At 50.6% G+C, this 16,788-nt stretch overlaps 5 protein-coding genes across 5 annotated transcripts; 3 read left to right on the forward strand and 2 right to left on the reverse strand.

The window, feature by feature from the left end:
- Nucleotides 1-76: 76 nt before the first annotated feature.
- On the reverse strand, nt 77-2,212 carry GGS23DRAFT_600069 (P-loop containing nucleoside triphosphate hydrolase protein; the record flags this gene model as incomplete). Its single annotated transcript, XM_051519014.1, has 1 exon — nt 77-2,212. One exon carries the CDS (start codon nt 2,210-2,212, stop codon nt 77-79), a length of 2,136 nt encoding a protein of 711 aa, XP_051368588.1.
- Nucleotides 2,213-2,548: 336 nt separating this feature from the next.
- Nucleotides 2,549-3,363, forward strand: GGS23DRAFT_600070 (P-loop containing nucleoside triphosphate hydrolase protein; the record flags this gene model as incomplete). Its single annotated transcript, XM_051519015.1, has 3 exons — nt 2,549-2,576; nt 2,634-2,943; nt 3,006-3,363. 3 exons carry the CDS (start codon nt 2,549-2,551, stop codon nt 3,361-3,363), a joined length of 696 nt encoding a protein of 231 aa, XP_051368589.1.
- A 744-nt stretch (nt 3,364-4,107) lies between these two features.
- On the reverse strand, nt 4,108-6,772 carry GGS23DRAFT_600071 (ribonuclease H-like domain-containing protein; the record flags this gene model as incomplete). The annotated part of the gene is made up of 4 exons (XM_051519016.1): nt 4,108-5,443; nt 5,505-5,695; nt 5,747-6,080; nt 6,204-6,772. 4 exons carry the CDS (start codon nt 6,770-6,772, stop codon nt 4,108-4,110), a joined length of 2,430 nt encoding a protein of 809 aa, XP_051368590.1.
- Nucleotides 6,773-7,201: 429 nt separating this feature from the next.
- On the forward strand, nt 7,202-8,049 carry GGS23DRAFT_265351 (putative mitochondrial distribution and morphology protein). Its single transcript, XM_051512396.1, has 4 exons — nt 7,202-7,473; nt 7,529-7,566; nt 7,626-7,702; nt 7,841-8,049. The coding sequence occupies exons 1-4, from the start codon at nt 7,433-7,435 to the stop codon at nt 7,931-7,933; spliced, it is 249 nt and encodes an 82-aa protein (XP_051368591.1). The 5' UTR covers nt 7,202-7,432; the 3' UTR covers nt 7,934-8,049.
- Nucleotides 8,050-10,117: 2,068 nt separating this feature from the next.
- Nucleotides 10,118-13,160, forward strand: GGS23DRAFT_265340 (Gpi1-domain-containing protein). The gene is made up of 4 exons (XM_051512395.1): nt 10,118-10,525; nt 10,598-12,191; nt 12,247-12,347; nt 12,410-13,160. Exons 1-4 carry the CDS (start codon nt 10,391-10,393, stop codon nt 12,728-12,730), a joined length of 2,151 nt encoding a protein of 716 aa, XP_051368592.1. The 5' UTR covers nt 10,118-10,390; the 3' UTR covers nt 12,731-13,160.
- The last annotated feature ends 3,628 nt before the right edge of the window (nt 13,161-16,788 follow it).

Below are 16,788 nucleotides of genomic sequence, written 5' to 3' on the forward strand. Positions count from 1 at the left end.
CGCCTAAGAACCATCTCTACTTAGTATGAAATATTGAGATTCTACCCCATCTCTCTTAGACCCGTAGCATTCCACTTTAATTTCTACCCCCCCCAGTCCGTTGTCGAAGCATGTACTTCAAATGCATGATAAGAGTACTGTTTGTGAGTTCCAGCATCTCATCCATTTGTCTCCTCCTGGCCACGTCCTTGTTCTTGTGCATGTTAGCGACGATGATATCTGCTAGCGTTTCAATGTCTCTTGTGTTTGACCAGCCCCTTGTCATACTCAATTTCATCAGTAGCCTAGTTATTTGCTTGGTTTCCGTTTCGTCGGAATCATCGCCCCGCGTCAGGGCTATGTCTTTCTTCCTGATAGTATTTTGCAGATGATACGTGGAGGCCCTTACGCCTAGGGGAGGGAACTCGATTTCGGTCGCGAAGCGCCCTCGGAGGCCAGCGTTAACCTCCATGAGTTGGTCTATATCCTGTGTGTATCCCGCTAAAATGATGACCATCTTTCGTTGATACCGGGGTTTCGTTATGCAGTCGAAGAGCTCCCCAACTGCGTCTTCTGTGAAGCTGCCCCGTTCACCTCGGCGGGTGGGTCCTAGTCTATAGGCCTCGTCAATAAAAAAAACCTTTCCCAGCGCCCTTTCAAAAAATTCAATCACTTTCGGGCCTGTGCGGCCGATATATTGGCCTATGAGGTCTGTAGCAGAGCACTCAATAACTTCGTTGGTGGAGAGAAACCCCATGCCGTAGAATATCTGGCCGCTTATCCTGGCTGTCCTGGTCTTCCCGGTCCCCGGGGGACCTTTAAATACACATGTGGATGGTATGCTCTCTTTTGGGTTCTTGGAACTGAGCCCCAAGTTTTCGGCCTCTCGTTGGCACTCTTCGAAACGTTGGATGATGCCCTCAAACCCGTGGAGTCCATTGAACAAGGTTCGACATCGCTCGCTGGCAGTAGCACCACGGTCGTAGTTTGGGTCAAAGTCTCTGGGTTCGAGACACGTTCCGGTCATCTCCTCAAGCCCAAGCGAGGAATACCTGGAGCCCCTGGCAGCGTGTACTTTTAGGCCAGTGTCGTCTTGCTTCCCTGTGACTGAATCGTTGTCATATTTCTTGCTAGTCAGGCCAATTATCCTTCCATTCTTCTGTTTTAAAATCCTCTTATGGTATCTAATCTTGGCCTGACTTAGAAGGTTCACAACATCACCTCCGTTTCCGAAGTCAGGACGGTCCCTCGCTCGACGTAAGACTTCTACTGCGACGTTCGTAGCTGCTTCAGTACAAGTAATTTGGTATGCCTTCGTCTTCAACTGGAGAATCTCTCTCAGTCTCTTGTTGTCGTAGTCTGAAAATTGGAAGGCTTCTTCGAGCGGAAAGCGCCTTCGTAAACCAGGATTGCAGTTCCGAGACATCTCTTCAAGCAAATCTGGGTAGCCGACAAGGGTCACACAGCGGTCCTCGCCCGGCTGGTTGCGTATCTTGGACACGAGAACATCGATGCGCCCGATCCTACAATCGTCTGGCTGTTTCGATATATCCGCTCTGTTCACCGGGTAGAACATATGGGTATCGTCTATGATTAGGACCTTTCCTCTTGTAGAGTCGAGTATGGCGTTAGTCTTAGACCCCGATTCTCCTATGTAGTATGCAATGAAGTCGCTCGGTGTTTTAACTTCAACTTCTTGGGTTGACAGAAGGCCAGCATCGGCCACTATTTGACCGTATAGCTTCGCTACGGTAGTCTTTCCAGTCCCTGGTGGGCCCATGAACACTCTATTGAGTGAGGTTTCCAGAGGCCTTTCGCCACTAAGTTCTCTTTGCTGGTTGGTTCTCACTCGCTCGAAGATGTTTCTAGCAGCTGTCTTGACATCCCCCAAGCCCGCCATGCTTTGGAGCTCTTTCCACGCTTTACTCTCGTTACGGACATCTCTCGGTCGAGGCCCGATGATATCTTCTTTGGTCAGAACCTTTTCGTCAGTTGCGGCAGAACCTTCTCGGTTACTTTTTCTAATGCGAGCTACCCACCGGTATAAAGCCTCGCGGTACGCCGCGTTAAGCGTATGAGCGTTTCCAAATCCAGCCTGCCCTCGGCCACGACTGATCTGTGCTGCCAATAGACGGGCGTGTCGGCCGTTCTCGCCACCCTCAATATGTAGAGAGTTGTGTTTGGCCATCTCGACGAAGATGCGTCGAAGTTCGTCATCATCATAGTCGCCCATAGTCAACTTCCTCCCAAAGAGCCACTGACTTTCTGGTGATTCGCTTATAACGGCCAGTTCTCTTTCCGCGGGCCCTGATACAACTATTACGTTGCCCGCAGAGCTGAGTTCCAGAGAAGCTATTGGGACGAAGGATCTATCGCGCCCCATTGGGCGGGAAAGCGTAGGGGCGGCGCACTTGATAGCGATTCCGATACACTTCCAAGCAACGGGGATGGAGGGGACTTTTACGACAGCGACCTTGATTCCGAAATATCTGACACGACGCGGACGAAAAGGGGGCATCACAAGAAGATGAAAAAGTAGAGCAGTCTGGCAATACATAAATTTGAAAAAATGGTTCTGGAGTTCATCGTCAGCATAGGTAATGACACCAGAGCTACTGACTCGGCACTTGAGTTAACGAAATAATCGCTCGCAGACGAGATCCCCCCGAACTATGATGACATTGTCGTTAGTCCAGATGACATACGTAAGCTCGAAAACGTAACCCGCATGTGTCTCAAGAGACCAAAGGCTTTTAGCTACGGCTTGCTTGAAAGAAATCGGGCCACGGGGGCCATTCCCCACGGCCCTCCGGGGACTGGGAAGTCGTCGTTGGCGAAAGGGCTGGCTCGACAGCTCGAGTTCAACATGCTCTCTATCTCGACCGCCGATCTCTGGCAGAAGTACTGGGGCGTGAGTGAAAAGGTCATCAAGGCAGTATTCTCCATGGCGCGGAAGCTCAAACCGTGCATCGTGTTCCTGGATGAGGCCGATGCGATGCTGGGGAACCGAAGACTGGGGAGAAAAGGCATATCCGCGGCATGGTTAACCAATTTCTCCTGGAATGGGACGGGCTCGTGACCGGAAAGCATTCGCCTTTTATCCTGCTTGCGACAAACCGGCCTTTTGATTTGGATCCGGCCGTCCGCCGCCGGGCGCCGATTCAGGTCCTTCTCGACGTTCCGGTATACTCTGAGCTTGTGAGGTGCATGCATCGGTACACCAGCTCCGACCTTGAGAACTTGTGCGTTCAAGCGGCCGTAACTTGCGTGGCGGAGCAGGAAGAGGATCAGGAGACGCGTGTGCTGTGTTGGAGGCACTTTAGCAGCGCCATGGAAACGGTTAAGCCCACGACCCTGAGCAGCGAGATGCGGGACGAGCTCTAGAAGTTCGAGGATAGTGCTCATCTGAACGGATGGCGCTGGTGAGGAAGTATCGATATCTTAGGCGTCTCGTAAGAAGCTGAAAGTGTTTGTTAGGTACTACAACGCTTCGTGAGAGATGCGCATAGTTAGAATGCCCGACTGCTGGATTTGAAATTAAAAGGAATGGCGTAGTTGTTTCGAGAAGAGAGAAGACATACGAGCATCAGCAGGCTCACTACCAGCTGGATCGAGCATCGTAGTGCAGCTATTAATTTAGGTAGGTATTGGTGTCTACTTACTGTGTGGTTTGTACGAGTGACATTACATTCACTCCATGGAAAGGCGGAACCTAACAATCAGGGGCAACGGAGGTTTGATTATAAGGTAGGATTCCCCGCGTGACACTGGCGAAAATATCACGAAGTAGACGGAACTCGCCAATGGTTCCGGTTGAAGGGTTCACAGGACTGTGGGATCCTTCATATGAATCAAATTTACCGTTTGGCCCATGCTTGTCGATTCTGGTCAGTATGCCCGTAGTAGGACGCCGATTAGCACTGTGCATCGTCCCCAAGCCGGGTCGAATCGAGGCCAGCAAGGCTGGGTGCCCCTCGGCGTTTCCTCGTGATCCGTCAGAAAGTCTTCCGACTCCGTAACCATGCCGCGCAGCCCGAGGCGAGGCCCGACGCCCTGGTGGCCCCTACCTGTATTATGTATGCATGTATGTACATTATTGTCGTCCCAGGCATCCTGCGGGGCATTCTCTCATTCCCTAAACGTGGCGCTCTTGCCGGCCTTCTCCCCGTGCATTTTCCTCGCCGGCTTCGGGCCCTCGACGGTCATGCCGTAGGGATTGAACTTCGCCGTCTGGGGTGCTCCGTTGGGGTGTGGCGGGACGTTGAGGACGGATTTAGCCTTGCTGTAGTCAAAAGGCTCCTCTTCGTTAACGGATTCCTCCGTAGCACCCGCACTTGTGTTGCTATTCGCCAATTCCCTGGCCTGGTCGAGCTCCTTGCGCGCCTGTTTACGAGCCTTCTTCTCAGCCCTCTTCGCTTTCTTCTCTAATTCTCTCTCCTCCTCACTGTCGATCACGTCGGGAACTACGATTTCTTCCGCGTTCGGCGAATCGTCGGAAGGGGGTTGTTGAGGCGTCGAAGCCTCGTCTGCTCCTCGCGGCTCTAAGTCGGAGCCGCCTGTGGACGCTTTCCGCTTTAAGCCGGTTCTTAGGGTGAATTCGCCATCGACGAATTCTCCATCACCGCTCTGTTTCTGTTCTGGCTGTTGCTTAGCACCCTCAACCGGTACTAACGATTGCTCCGCCGGCTGTGGTTGCGGACCTGGGTCCTCCAAGAGCTTAACCGACTTCACAAACTGTGCCCAAGGCAGTTCGAATCGCGTAGGCTCCGGATTTTCGATGGCCGACGGCGCTTCCCATCGACTACTCATCGGAATCTCGCCCCATAGCTTCGATGTCTGGGAGACAAGATCCTTGACATCGAGTATTTCAGCCGTGGTGTTTCGCAGCTGGGGAAAAACCGCCTTGGCGACTTCGCCGATGCCCATCGTGGGTTGAGTATTGCGTCGAATGAATTCGGCCACGCTCGGCCCGCTCGCTCCTTCTACTTTGGCCCTGCTTATGACATCGAACAGGCTCGATACCTCACGCCTGGTAATATGGGACATCGTGCCAAGAAGACTATGGAGGGCTTTGGCATCCGGTGGTAAGCGCCTGACTATATCGAACAGCGTCGAATTGCTCATGACATAGAGCGGACTCTCGTCTTCGCGGCGGGCTACCTCGTCCCTCCACTTGTGCATAGCACGATACACCGCAAACTGCTCTTTCGAAAACTTCCCAACGGACTGGCGGATAAGTAGGCTGTACCACCCAAAAGGCCCCTGTCCACCTTCGGCATCGTAATCAAAGCCCTCATACCGCCGCTGAGAAGTTTCTCTTGACCTATCGAGGACTTGGTTTATGGAATTTTGACTATTGCTCGCCGAATCCTGTTTCAGCAATTCGTTGCGCATATGGTCGAAGATGTAAAGCAAATAATGGGTGTCCGAGCGAGCATAATAGAACATTTCCTCTGGTAGAGGACTATTACGTGGTCAGTTAGCTCACGTTAGGGATAGACGCCGGGGTGAGAGTCTTGCCATACCGTATCCGCCAGTCAGCTAGTTGGAACCTCTTATCCGCGTCAAAGTCAACAAACCGCTTAAGCAGGTACGCAAGGCTCCTACCAGGATACTGGAGGGTTACCGCGGCCTCGAAGGTATCGAAGAGGTTGACGATATAGAGGCCGCAATCCCGTTGGAGCCAAACGATATCCATGAACGCACCGTGAAGCACCTAGAGCCTTTGTGAGCTATCGAAAGGTTAGACAAGAGAGGCAAGGCCGACCTTGACTATCTTCGGGTCGGCGAAAACCTCATTCAACACTTCTAGCTTGCGGCGCCACGGCCGCAGCGTGTCGACGATCCAATCCTTGTTGCGTGTGCTGATCTGCATGAGCGACAACAAGCCTGTGTACGTTCTGTAATCATGATGTTCTGTATCGATAGCGATCTCCGTAGCCCCCTTCAGGTCCTCGAGCATTTCCAGCACACCCTCAAACGTGTCGACAAACGTAGCTGTCGTTGTCTCTACGGGCAGGTACTTGATAGGCTCTTTCGTTTGGAAAACGGCCTCGGGATATTGCGAGGTGCCGATCTCGAAGTCGTAGGGATTCTTATACCTAGAGAACACCATTAGAATGCGTGGCATGCTTGGTATAGCTCTCAGTTCAGCCTGATTCAACTTTGCCTAGAGCTCCCCGAGCTTCCAGGACACATAGCAAAATGGGGAGGTATGCTCGTACTGGATGTGCTGATTTTCGTCTTCGAACTCCTGGAGGCTCTCTTCCAGGGACACAACCGCATGCGGCTTGCTGGTGAGGACGGGCTTCCAGGGCGATGCGCTTAGATTATCCGGTTTTACCTCGAACGCATTTTGAGGCTTCACTATGTTGGCGCGGCGGAGGGCCTGGTCGAGGCTGGTCGGTTTGGGTTTCTTGGACGGCGGCCCCGAAGACTCAGTGGGGGCAATCTTCCTCTTGATCATGCCGGTGTACTCATCCAAGCAGGTGTCGGCTTTTTCGAGCAAAGTGTCCACCACATCTACGATTCGCGACCAGTGTACATCGATATCATCTTTGTCGTCGAGCTTCGGGGGTTTTAGATCGGTGTTTTTTGCCGCCGAGGTAAGGAGAGAGGAGGCTAGCGTGAGAAGGCGGATAGATGCATCCTCGAGCAGATCTTCAACATCGGGGTTGCTTGTTCGCTGGAACTCGAGATCCTCCGCAGCTACCTGGTTACATAGTCTAGTAGTGGCTACGAGAGCGGACTGGATCTTGTCCTGGGCGGACTTGAAGTCCTTAGAGGAATCCATCGTCGTTGCGCATCGAGAGCCTGCGCCGGTATGATGGCGCAACGAGAGACGACGAGGCGGCTGACGTGGTGGTTGACGTGGTGGTTGACGTGGTGGTTGACGGGGCGGTTGAAACTGTGAAAAAGAAATACGCTGAACCTCGCGGTGGGAAATTTTACCTATCCAGGACATGTTGCGAGTAGATAGGTAGGTAGACATGTACCTTCATCGGGCGTCTCTAGCGTTGTCGCCGTGGGGATCGACAAACACAGGTGGGGTCTGAGGTAGTGGTACATAAGGTAGACCGAGTGAATATGGTGGACCATAAGTACCGGAAGTACCTAATAGAAAGAACTCGCCACACCTAAGACGCCGCGAGGCACGCTAAGATAGCGATAACGGCCAACTGAGCTGGGGCACTAGATACCCGAGTAGGTATCTAAGGTATTACCTGGTATCGGGTTGTCAGCTGCCGGGTCCGCCGAGGGATGCTGGAAAGGGTATCTTAATCGCCTTCCGCCGTTGTGCTACCTATAAAGGTGGCTCGGTAGCGAAAGGGAAGAAAACGAAACCGATCGCTAGTATCTGTCACCACCTTCATCCGAAGTCATTCGGACTGTTCGCATTTCCTCCCGTGACCTGTCGCCCAACCGAATTGCCCCAGCGTTCTCATCGTTAACAATGTCTGCTTCTCTCGCACCCGAGTGCAACGAAGTCAAGGAGTAAGTGCGGGGGAGCCTAATCTCTAGCCACCCCGCCCAAGGCTGATCATCGCAGACGGTATGATACATGTTTCCTAAAGTGGTACAGCGAAAGTAGGTCTGGCCCAGACATCCCACCCCAATTGCTGCTGAGGCTACTCACAGGTCTTTAGAATACCTCCGCGGGAACGGGAAGGCAGACGACAACGAGTGCTCGAAACTCTTCAAAGACTACCAGAAGTGTCTTCAGGTAAGCAAGCGAGAAGGCCGGCAAGAAGAGACTAAGTACACGAGCCGGAAAACATATGTTGGCCCTCGTATATATGATCTGGCCTATGACGGCCCGAGGAGTGCTCCAAGACATGGTTCGGTCACTAACATTCCGCAGGTCGCTCTGAAGGAACGGGGTATAGACAAGCTTCTCGACGAGGCGCGGGAAGACAGCAGGGAGAGCGATGCTCTCCACATGAAGAGGAAATGACAAGCTCACAGTGCGTAGCCAAGAATCGTACATCGGCAGGGCGATGATCATGACGAGAGTGGTGGCCTTGTCCCACCACGCAGCAGAGATGCCGAGCTTCCGGATGGCACCATCGAAGGAGACTGGGCGAAGTAGACGAACGTGCCCTGGGGGCCACTACTGCACCAGACGGCTGAGCTCAGGCTTGTCTAGGGTCCAGCTGAGCATGCCGGTCGTGTGATCTGGGGTAGAAATGAAGCCAAGAAAGGAAATCCCCAAGGCTGACAGGCCGGGACGGCAACGAACCCCGGTGGTCGAAGTAGCCCAGGTTAACGGGGATAGGCGGGTAGGGGAGGAGGGGAGTGCTTCGCATTGGTCGCGCTGGGCTGCCGAAGCTTTTCCCCCCATGGAACTGCGCCTTACATATATATATAAAGCCCCTAGTGGGGGAATGACTCTTAGCTAATTCGCGTCGCTCCCTTCTCTCTCTCTCTCTCTCTCTCTCCTCTTCGCCCTCTTCCCCTCGTCACGCCGCCTCGATTCACACAACTCCATGTCGTTCGTGCTCGTGTTGACCAACAGAAAGGGTCGTATTCCGTATACAGGGTGGGTATTGGTATTTGCCCACGTCCGTACCTACGCAATAGACCAGCCTGAACCGATGAGACCTACCGACACAAATATCGCGACAGGCTACAACTACAGCAACTTTGGAGACGACCACCTGGTAACGGATGGAAAGCGATGAGTGCCCAGCGAGATGTTGTACCTGGGACCCATTTTATCTCGACCCTTCGGGATAGCCGCGCCAGCACAACATAGAACAGAACCGAGGAAGTAGCCAGTTAGCGGGCGTCTTTCGTTCGGTAAGGAGATGGGGGATGGAGATCCGTAGGTCGGCAGCCCCCGGGATTTGCGCCCCGTGTCTGCCCTGCAGGTGAAGTCCTCGGCAACTGGAAAAAAAAAGTTTTTTAATAAAGGAAAGACAGAAGAAAAGAAGAAAAAGACACAAGTAGTTGGAATGATGAAACTTGGACCCTTTTTATTTTTCTAACGACGGTTACGATGGCCACCGCTCCGTGTGTGGTGTTCCCTAGAGCTGCCTCCTGGGGCAGGCCGTACAATACTTGCACACTTCCGGGTTAGGTACCTACCCACTATAACGACCGCCCTCTAGTGTGTGTAGTGGCTACCTACACCATATTATGTGTTGGTCGGACAATACATGTGGGATTAGGTACCTCCTATGCTAAGTACCGGTCCAGCCTGCCTAACGTGTCCGTGGTACATCTGCGTCCGCCACCCACGTTGTCTCCTGTACACGGGCGCACACGCACACACACGCATACGCAATCCGCCATGGTCCTATGCGAGCCGCTGCAAGGGGGGCGGCAAGCAACAACTACCAGCGGCACCTACGACGCCAGCGGCTGGAACCAGCTACCACCACAACCACGACCACTCTGAGTTAACTACCCAAGTCAGGGAATTTCTCGTGCCTATCCCTCTCCTCCCTCTCCTCCCCTTCCGCCCCTCTCCCATTGCTCGTACTCGATCGCGTTCCTCGCCGCCGCCGTCGCTCGTTCTACCCATCCGACTCCCACGCCATCTATCCCCACCGCCTCTGCTTCCCTGACCGACCGACTAGGATACGGAGGAACGGGCGAGATCAACGCCGAATTTCTAGTCTATGCGCAACATCGCTCTCGCCCTCGCCCTCTCTCTCGACCTAGCCCTCCTAAATAGCCGGCGGAACACACCGTGCCACAACCCGACGACGCTGGCGCAAGCCATCTCATACTGCCGATTGACACCCGACCCGTCGGCGGGAGAGAGACAGGAGACATGCACATGCATCTCGCATCGCTAAGCTGATTTGGTGATCGCAACAACCGGCCTGGCCCAGGCCATCCGCCCTAGACCGACCAGAGCAAAGACCAGACGAGCCTCGGGCGATGCGACTTTGAGGATAACACTCGGCCAGCCTCCTACATGCACCCCTTCTCTACCGTCGCCCTTGCTATCTTCGTAGCTGGCTACATCACCGCTCGATGGGACCTCGTCACCCGGCTCTACGAATTGGTCATATTCGCCTGGGATAAAGGTGTCATTGTGAGCAAACTCCAGCTAGGTCGCGATGCGTAGATTTAGAACTCGTGGCTAACGCCTATTCCGCCTCTGTTCCTGTAGATTCGCGCCACTCAGGGATTCGTCCTCCTGAGTCTCGCATTCTTCCTAGTCCTTATACCCGTCCAACACATCGCCCGAATAGAGGCCGACCTGGTACGGCGGACTTGCTCCCTCCCCCCCTTGGCTCGTCCTCCTAGCTATCCCGAGATGCTCCGTGCATAAATTCGCTAATGGGTCACGTTCAACTTGGTAGCATCCGCGGTCGCCTAGCCTTGGAATTTCTGCTCGAGAACAACTCCGGCGCAGAGGCTCCTTCTAGCCGGGGTGCTCTGACGCTGGACCCTGGATATGACAGAGAACGATGGGCTAATGAGGGTATTCTGGCCGGCCGATATTGTAGTGTCTGATTTTCCGGGCGTCATTGTCGGTTGGAGGAACTCGAGCCTCGACGTCGTTGTCATCGCTGTCTTAGACCACGTTGCTGTAGGCAATCTCGCCCGCCCGGTCCCCGAAGTGTCCTGATCGTGATCGTTGCATACTAACCAGATATCGCAGCCGTCAAATGTCGAAAATGCCTTGGCTACGGGTATTCTACTGCGTAGTGCGCCCCACCCCGTTCCCCGAATTTTTGAGCTATGCGAGCAGTCCTCGATGTATGTTCTCGGTGTCACCAATCGCGAACCCGACTTCGAGCTAGATCCCTTATGGGTACACGCCACCGTCGGCCGGTCATGCCGGGTGCCCAAGGTTGCCTGCCCGACGGCATCGAGCATCCAGATCATCCAGTTCGAGAGGCCCATCCCGCGGCGCATGCAATATATATCCCTCAACCCTATCGCGCTCTCTCTGGCCGACAAGGAGGAGGAGGCCTCGTACCACGCCTCCGACAGCTCTGAACCGGAGGACGAGAAATGGGAACGGAAGAACAAGCAGAAGAAGCGCGCGCTAGTGGAGAAGTTGAAGCAGCACACGGTCGTCCGGCATGCCCCGTCCCGGAAGGACGAGGCGCTCTCGAGGATTGTGAACCAGATCAACTGGGCGTGGGAACTGGAACACCTGCTACAGAAAAATGTGACACTTATTGGCGCCCGGCCGAAGCGAACGCTCAGTGTCTCCGAAAGAGTGGTGGAGCACGCTACTAACATGCGAGACTACGTAGTCCTGTGGATATGGGACATGATCATTATCTACGCATTCCCCGTGATCCGCAAGGTCTTCATCTTAATTCTCCTCGGCCATCGCTTCGCAGCCGAGGCGCTGCTGCTGATACTGGAGTGGAGAGCCCGGCCGACTTCGCCTGCGCTCAAAGACGTGTCGGCGACAGCCCAGCAGGTGGAGATACGCCTCCAGCAGTTTTGTTACTGGCCGATGCAGTATGTGAAGCTCCGGCTGCGAAAAAACGACTGGGACAGCGTAACTACCAGCCACCCCGACTATATTCGTTTTTACAATAGTTTGTGGCTCGTCGCCAACGATGTGATCATGGGCATCGCCCTCGGCTCCTACATCATCGACAACGCCGACCGGGTCGCCGACACGATCAATATGCTTCTAGAGACCTATACTATAGCGGCCCTGCAGAGCAGCATATCCTGGCTCATGGGTTGGCCCGCGGGCCTGAAGCTGAACAGCGAACTAGCCCTGTTCCTGGGCGATCTGTTCCTCTGGGTGATTGATTACTGGTCCAGCTGCATCAGCACCCTGCAACCTCTGTTGCCGCACGTCATCTGGTTTATCGGCTTCTCGAGCTTTGGGGGTGCCAGCATGCCCATCGCCCTCTTCTCAGACCTCCTCTCGATACTAACCATCCATATATACTCCTTTTATATGGCCTCGGCGCGCATCTTCCATTGGCAGCTGACCATACTGCTTTCCCTCTTCCAATTATTCCGAGGCAAAAAGTACAACGTCCTGCGCAACCGTGTCGACGCGTGCGATTACGATCTCGATCAACTCCTCGTCGGCACCATTCTGTTTACCCTCCTCTTTTTCCTGCTCCCCACTGTGGTCGTCTTCTATCTCAATTTTGCGCTCGCGCGCATGGCCATTATATCTTTCAAGGCCGTTTTCGACACGATGCTCTCCTGTTTGAACCATTTCCCACTGTTCGCGCTGATGTTACGGGCAAAGGACCCGAGACGTCTCCCAGGTGAGTTTCCCACCATCTTTGGTCGCGATAGTGTTCCCGTACTGATTCTGGGAAGGCGGCATTCGTTTTGAACTTCGTGATACCCCCGATAGACTTATTGATTCCAAGTCACCCTCATCCTCCCCTTCGCAGCCTACCTCTATCATCCATGTCAAGGTCAGTACCACCCCACGTTCCGACTATGATGTTGCGAGGAATGGAGGTCTGACAGGATACAGCCGATACCCCTCTCATTCACCGCGATGTTCCACCAATACTTTCAGATGGGCGGCCGCATCCGCAAACATTACCTGTCCTTTCGCGTGCTCTTCTGCCTCGTCACCGGTCGATTCGTCCCACCGATCCATCGCAAAGCCCTGTACTCTCTGCAGTATAGCATGCTCCCCGCGCGCAGAGCCGGCATCATGGAGATGTGGGAGGCACTCAACTCCCTACCGGCTAAGAAACGGCCGGTCAACATATTTCCTTACGGGCTCCCGGCGCGCGCGACGCTCAATGGACGACGGAATGCCAACGGGCACGCGGGGAAAGGCATTTGATCTGCACGGGCATGGTGGGAAACGGCCCGGGGTCTTCAGATCGGTGGCTCTGGGTATAATGGGCTTCTGATAGATTATGGTAATGATTCGCGACCTACTGGTAGACGGGACGGATGGACGACGGCCAGTGACTTCTCAGCAGCGTACGACGAGGAACGCGCCGCGAAGCGGATCTTTTTTATGAGAGACTACTCCACGATACCTTGGTATTTCTAGCACGTTCCGTCGGGACAACAGCTAGTCTGTGATTACGACTCGTCCATCTTCGCTTCCCCAGTGATCCCCACATGATAGCTTCCCAGTCCCACGTAGGACGATGCGTACGCTCATCAGAGCAGATGTGGCGCGTTGGGGTCGAAGAGTATTAATATCTGGACAGTATTCTGCTCTGGGGAAAAAAGGCAACGGTCGTGTTTCCCAGGGGGTGTTGCAAATTGGTTCTTGTACAAACTCTTGCTAGCTATCTCTGTCTTTAAACCCCGCAGACTCTAATCAATTGCCATCCCGTCAAAGGAAAAGCTATCCTAGGGCGAGCGTTGCAAATCACTAACTAGTACTACGAAAGCAGCACACCTACATACACGGTTACGTGGCGCGTATATTCGTCCTATCCTATCAGACATAGATCGCCAATCCTATATTAGGTACACCCAACCCCCCTAACAATCTAATACAGTCCTTTCCTCGCCGCGGTCCACCCACGATAGCATGTACTTTGCCTTTTGTACCCCTAGGTACCACCGTGCCGCGAGGAGCGACGGCTGGCCCGAGGAGTACACGCATGCGGCCGTCTTGCCGCTCGTGTCGGCGTTGTCGTTGCCCTCCTCCTCGGGCACCCGGACGGCCGCTACCGCGCCGAGATGGCGGTGCTCGCTGCTCGCGTAGACGATGATATACTCGCGAGGCAGACGGTCAAGTTACGCCACTTCGTCGCGGCGGCGCACCCTGTAGTTAACCTCGAGGCGAGCGGCGCGATCTCCGGCAGGAAGGCGGCGATGCCGACGCCGCCGAACTCGAAGGCGCGGCGTCCCGGCTGTAGCCCTTGGGGATCTAAATAAACACTTCAATAAGATAGTGTGAACGTCGTTTTTCCTTGGAATCGTTTGAGATAAAGAATAGGTATCTAGGTATTCGTCGTCGAAAGGCGTAAATGGAACACTAAGCTAGGGCACCCCTCCACGAGCCACCCCTTTACGGACTACCGCGTTAGGACCTACGAACGCGCCTTTTAACGCGACACCCTTACTTAAATAACCTATAATTTCTCGGTTAGTTTTAATCTTTAATAATTCCTTTTACCATTAATCTTTTCCTAATTTCTTACTAATTAAGATAATATCTTTAAAGGAAACGTAAATCCGTACGAAAGCCGTTATTCGGAAAGTTAAGTTATATACGGTACTAGTATCTAATAAACTACCCTTCGATATAACGTCTCTCGTTCCTACCTAACGCATCGTCTCGTTAGTAAACTAACGAAATAAAAACTAAATAAGAATCGGTAAGCTTTATTACCGATTTTAGAAAGTTAAATTAACTCGTTAGATTATTTCGTAAGTTAAGTTAAGCTTCGCGCCGGCCTTGATTTAATTTAAGCTAATGGCTGAACGTTTATTAAACGCCGACGGCGGTTCTAGAAAGTTAGGAAAGTATTAGTATTCCCGTTTTTTAAATCGAAACTCGGAGGTTAGGGCTTCTAAAGTTAAGATCGTCGATTATAAACAGATTAAGGACGTTACGACGGTAAATATTAAAGAGGAGCAGAGCGTATGCGATGCTAGAGTCCCGGATAGGTTCTCTCGAAAGTACACTCTATCGAAGACTATAGCTCGTATAATAGTCTAAAATAAATAAAACTAGTATTACTATACTAATCGAGAAATAAGGAATCTAATGTAGTTATTATATCTTAGCTATACCCCTTAGTCGTAGAGATGTAGTAATCGCTAGCCCGAAGGCATAAGAGGTAAGGAAAGAAAAGGGGTAAAACGTAAAAGTTACTTATTCGGTTATAGCGGTATAACGAAGTAACTTAAGCGTCTATAATTAAAATAGATATATTAATCGGAAAACGGCGAATTTAATGATAAAAACGAATCTTTAATTAAAGTAAAAATAGTAAAAATAGTAATCTAGTTAAGTAGTAAACTTAATAATAAGTATGGCATAGCCTGTACTTACGAGAGCTATGGTTATTCTATATAAGCATAAGGCCTATCGTAGCGTATTACGTAATGCATTAAGAGGGTATATCTTACCGCACCACTATAATATTAACCTCTTTTTCGACCGATTAAAAGCTTTTAAATTATTAGTTATCCTTCCCGAGCGTTCTTTTAACGCCAACGAGATAGGTATCGTATAAGGCGTTACCGGTAATTACTAAGTAATTTCTAAAGCTAATATATATATAATAATTAAGAAAGGCGTCGAAAAGGATTAATAAATCATTATTTCTAAGTATATAAATTTTGGCTAAAAGCTTCTTCTTTTGTAAATACTTTTTAAAGGGTATTGTAGTGGTGCGGTGGATCTAGGCCACGTAGCCTTTTCGATGTCTATTTATATGGGTCGCGCACTCATATTTCCATCAGTTAGACTTAGACCTGTAGACATCACAGCCATCAGCCATTCACTCGTTTCTTGCCATGCCTTTCTAGCTATCCTCGTTCCCCCTTTCTAGTCTCTTCTCCTCTCCCTCTTTTCCTTTCCCAGCTGCCGTTTCAGCTGGCCGATCAACTGATCAGCTGTTTACAGCTGTGATCTTGGTTGATCGGCACTGGGCCAGTTGTTAGCAGTTGGGCAGTCCTTTTCGTGCCTCCGTCAGCGTGCCCACGCTGCTCCTATTCAGTATTGACGTTTAGATTTAATAATTTCCTAACGATTCTTACGATTTTTAAGAAGATAAACGATTCTAAACGTTACCTAAAGGATAAACTATTAATAATATTACGTCAAGTTAATTCGAAAGTATCTTTATTTCTTATATTTAGGTTCGTTTCAGTAATAAATAAACCGTCTTAATTTACGACAGCTATAAATCGTTTACATACGACGCTTTTCTTACGCGTTATCTTTAAAATAAAATATAGCTCGTCTTTTATTAGCCTTACTATAGTTACGTCGTATAGGTTTTAAATGTCAGGATATTTAGATTATTAAAAAACAGCTTAAAAGCTTCCTTAGGAAGAGCTAAAGTACGAATCTAAACCTATACCTTATTAAGATCGATATATTAAAGGTATACGGATAGGTTAGGATTAATATAATAACTTTTCAAACTATTAAAGAAACTTAAAAGACCTTTAGAATTTATTCTAAAAACCGCGAGAAGCCGTTATCTTCGAGATTCGTAGTTATAAAGAATAAAGATATTCTTAGATTTCGGCCGAAACGGTCGGAGATATAGGAGGTTATCGAAAGGGCGAAAATACTTAATTTCCTAATGTTATTAGTTCTAGAATACGTTAATATACCTTTAAACGGTTAAGAATTACGAAATGTTCTTTAATAGTTTATCCTTATTAATTCTAAGGTTAAGGCTGTATCTTAACGGTTATTTATTCAGAAAATTAACGATATCTTCGACCAATAGTGTAGTAGTACGGTAAGACATGCCCTCTTAATGCATTACGTAATACGCTACGATAGGCCTTATGCCTATATAAAGTAACTATAGCTCCCGTAAGTACGGGATATACTATGTTTATTATCTAGTTCATTACCTAGCTAGATTATTATTTTTATTATTTTTACCTTAATTAAAGATTCGTTTTTATCATTAGATTCGTCGTTCTCCGATTAATATATTTATTTTAATTATAAGCGCTTAAGTTACTTCGTCGTACCGCTATAGCCGAATAAATAACTTTTACGTTTTACTTCTTTTCTTTCTTTACTTCTTATACCTTCGGGTTAGCGACTATTATATCTTTACGACTAAGGGGCATAGCCGAGATACGATAACTATATTAGATTTTTTACCTCTCGATTAATATAGCGATATTAGTTTTATTTATCCTAGACTATCGTACGTATTATAGTCTTTAATAAAGTAT

Source organism: Durotheca rogersii, assembly GCF_024521655.1.
Source record: "Durotheca rogersii strain YMJ 92031201 chromosome Unknown GGS23scaffold_28, whole genome shotgun sequence".
Taxonomy (NCBI): Eukaryota; Fungi; Ascomycota; class Sordariomycetes; order Xylariales; family Xylariaceae; genus Durotheca; species Durotheca rogersii.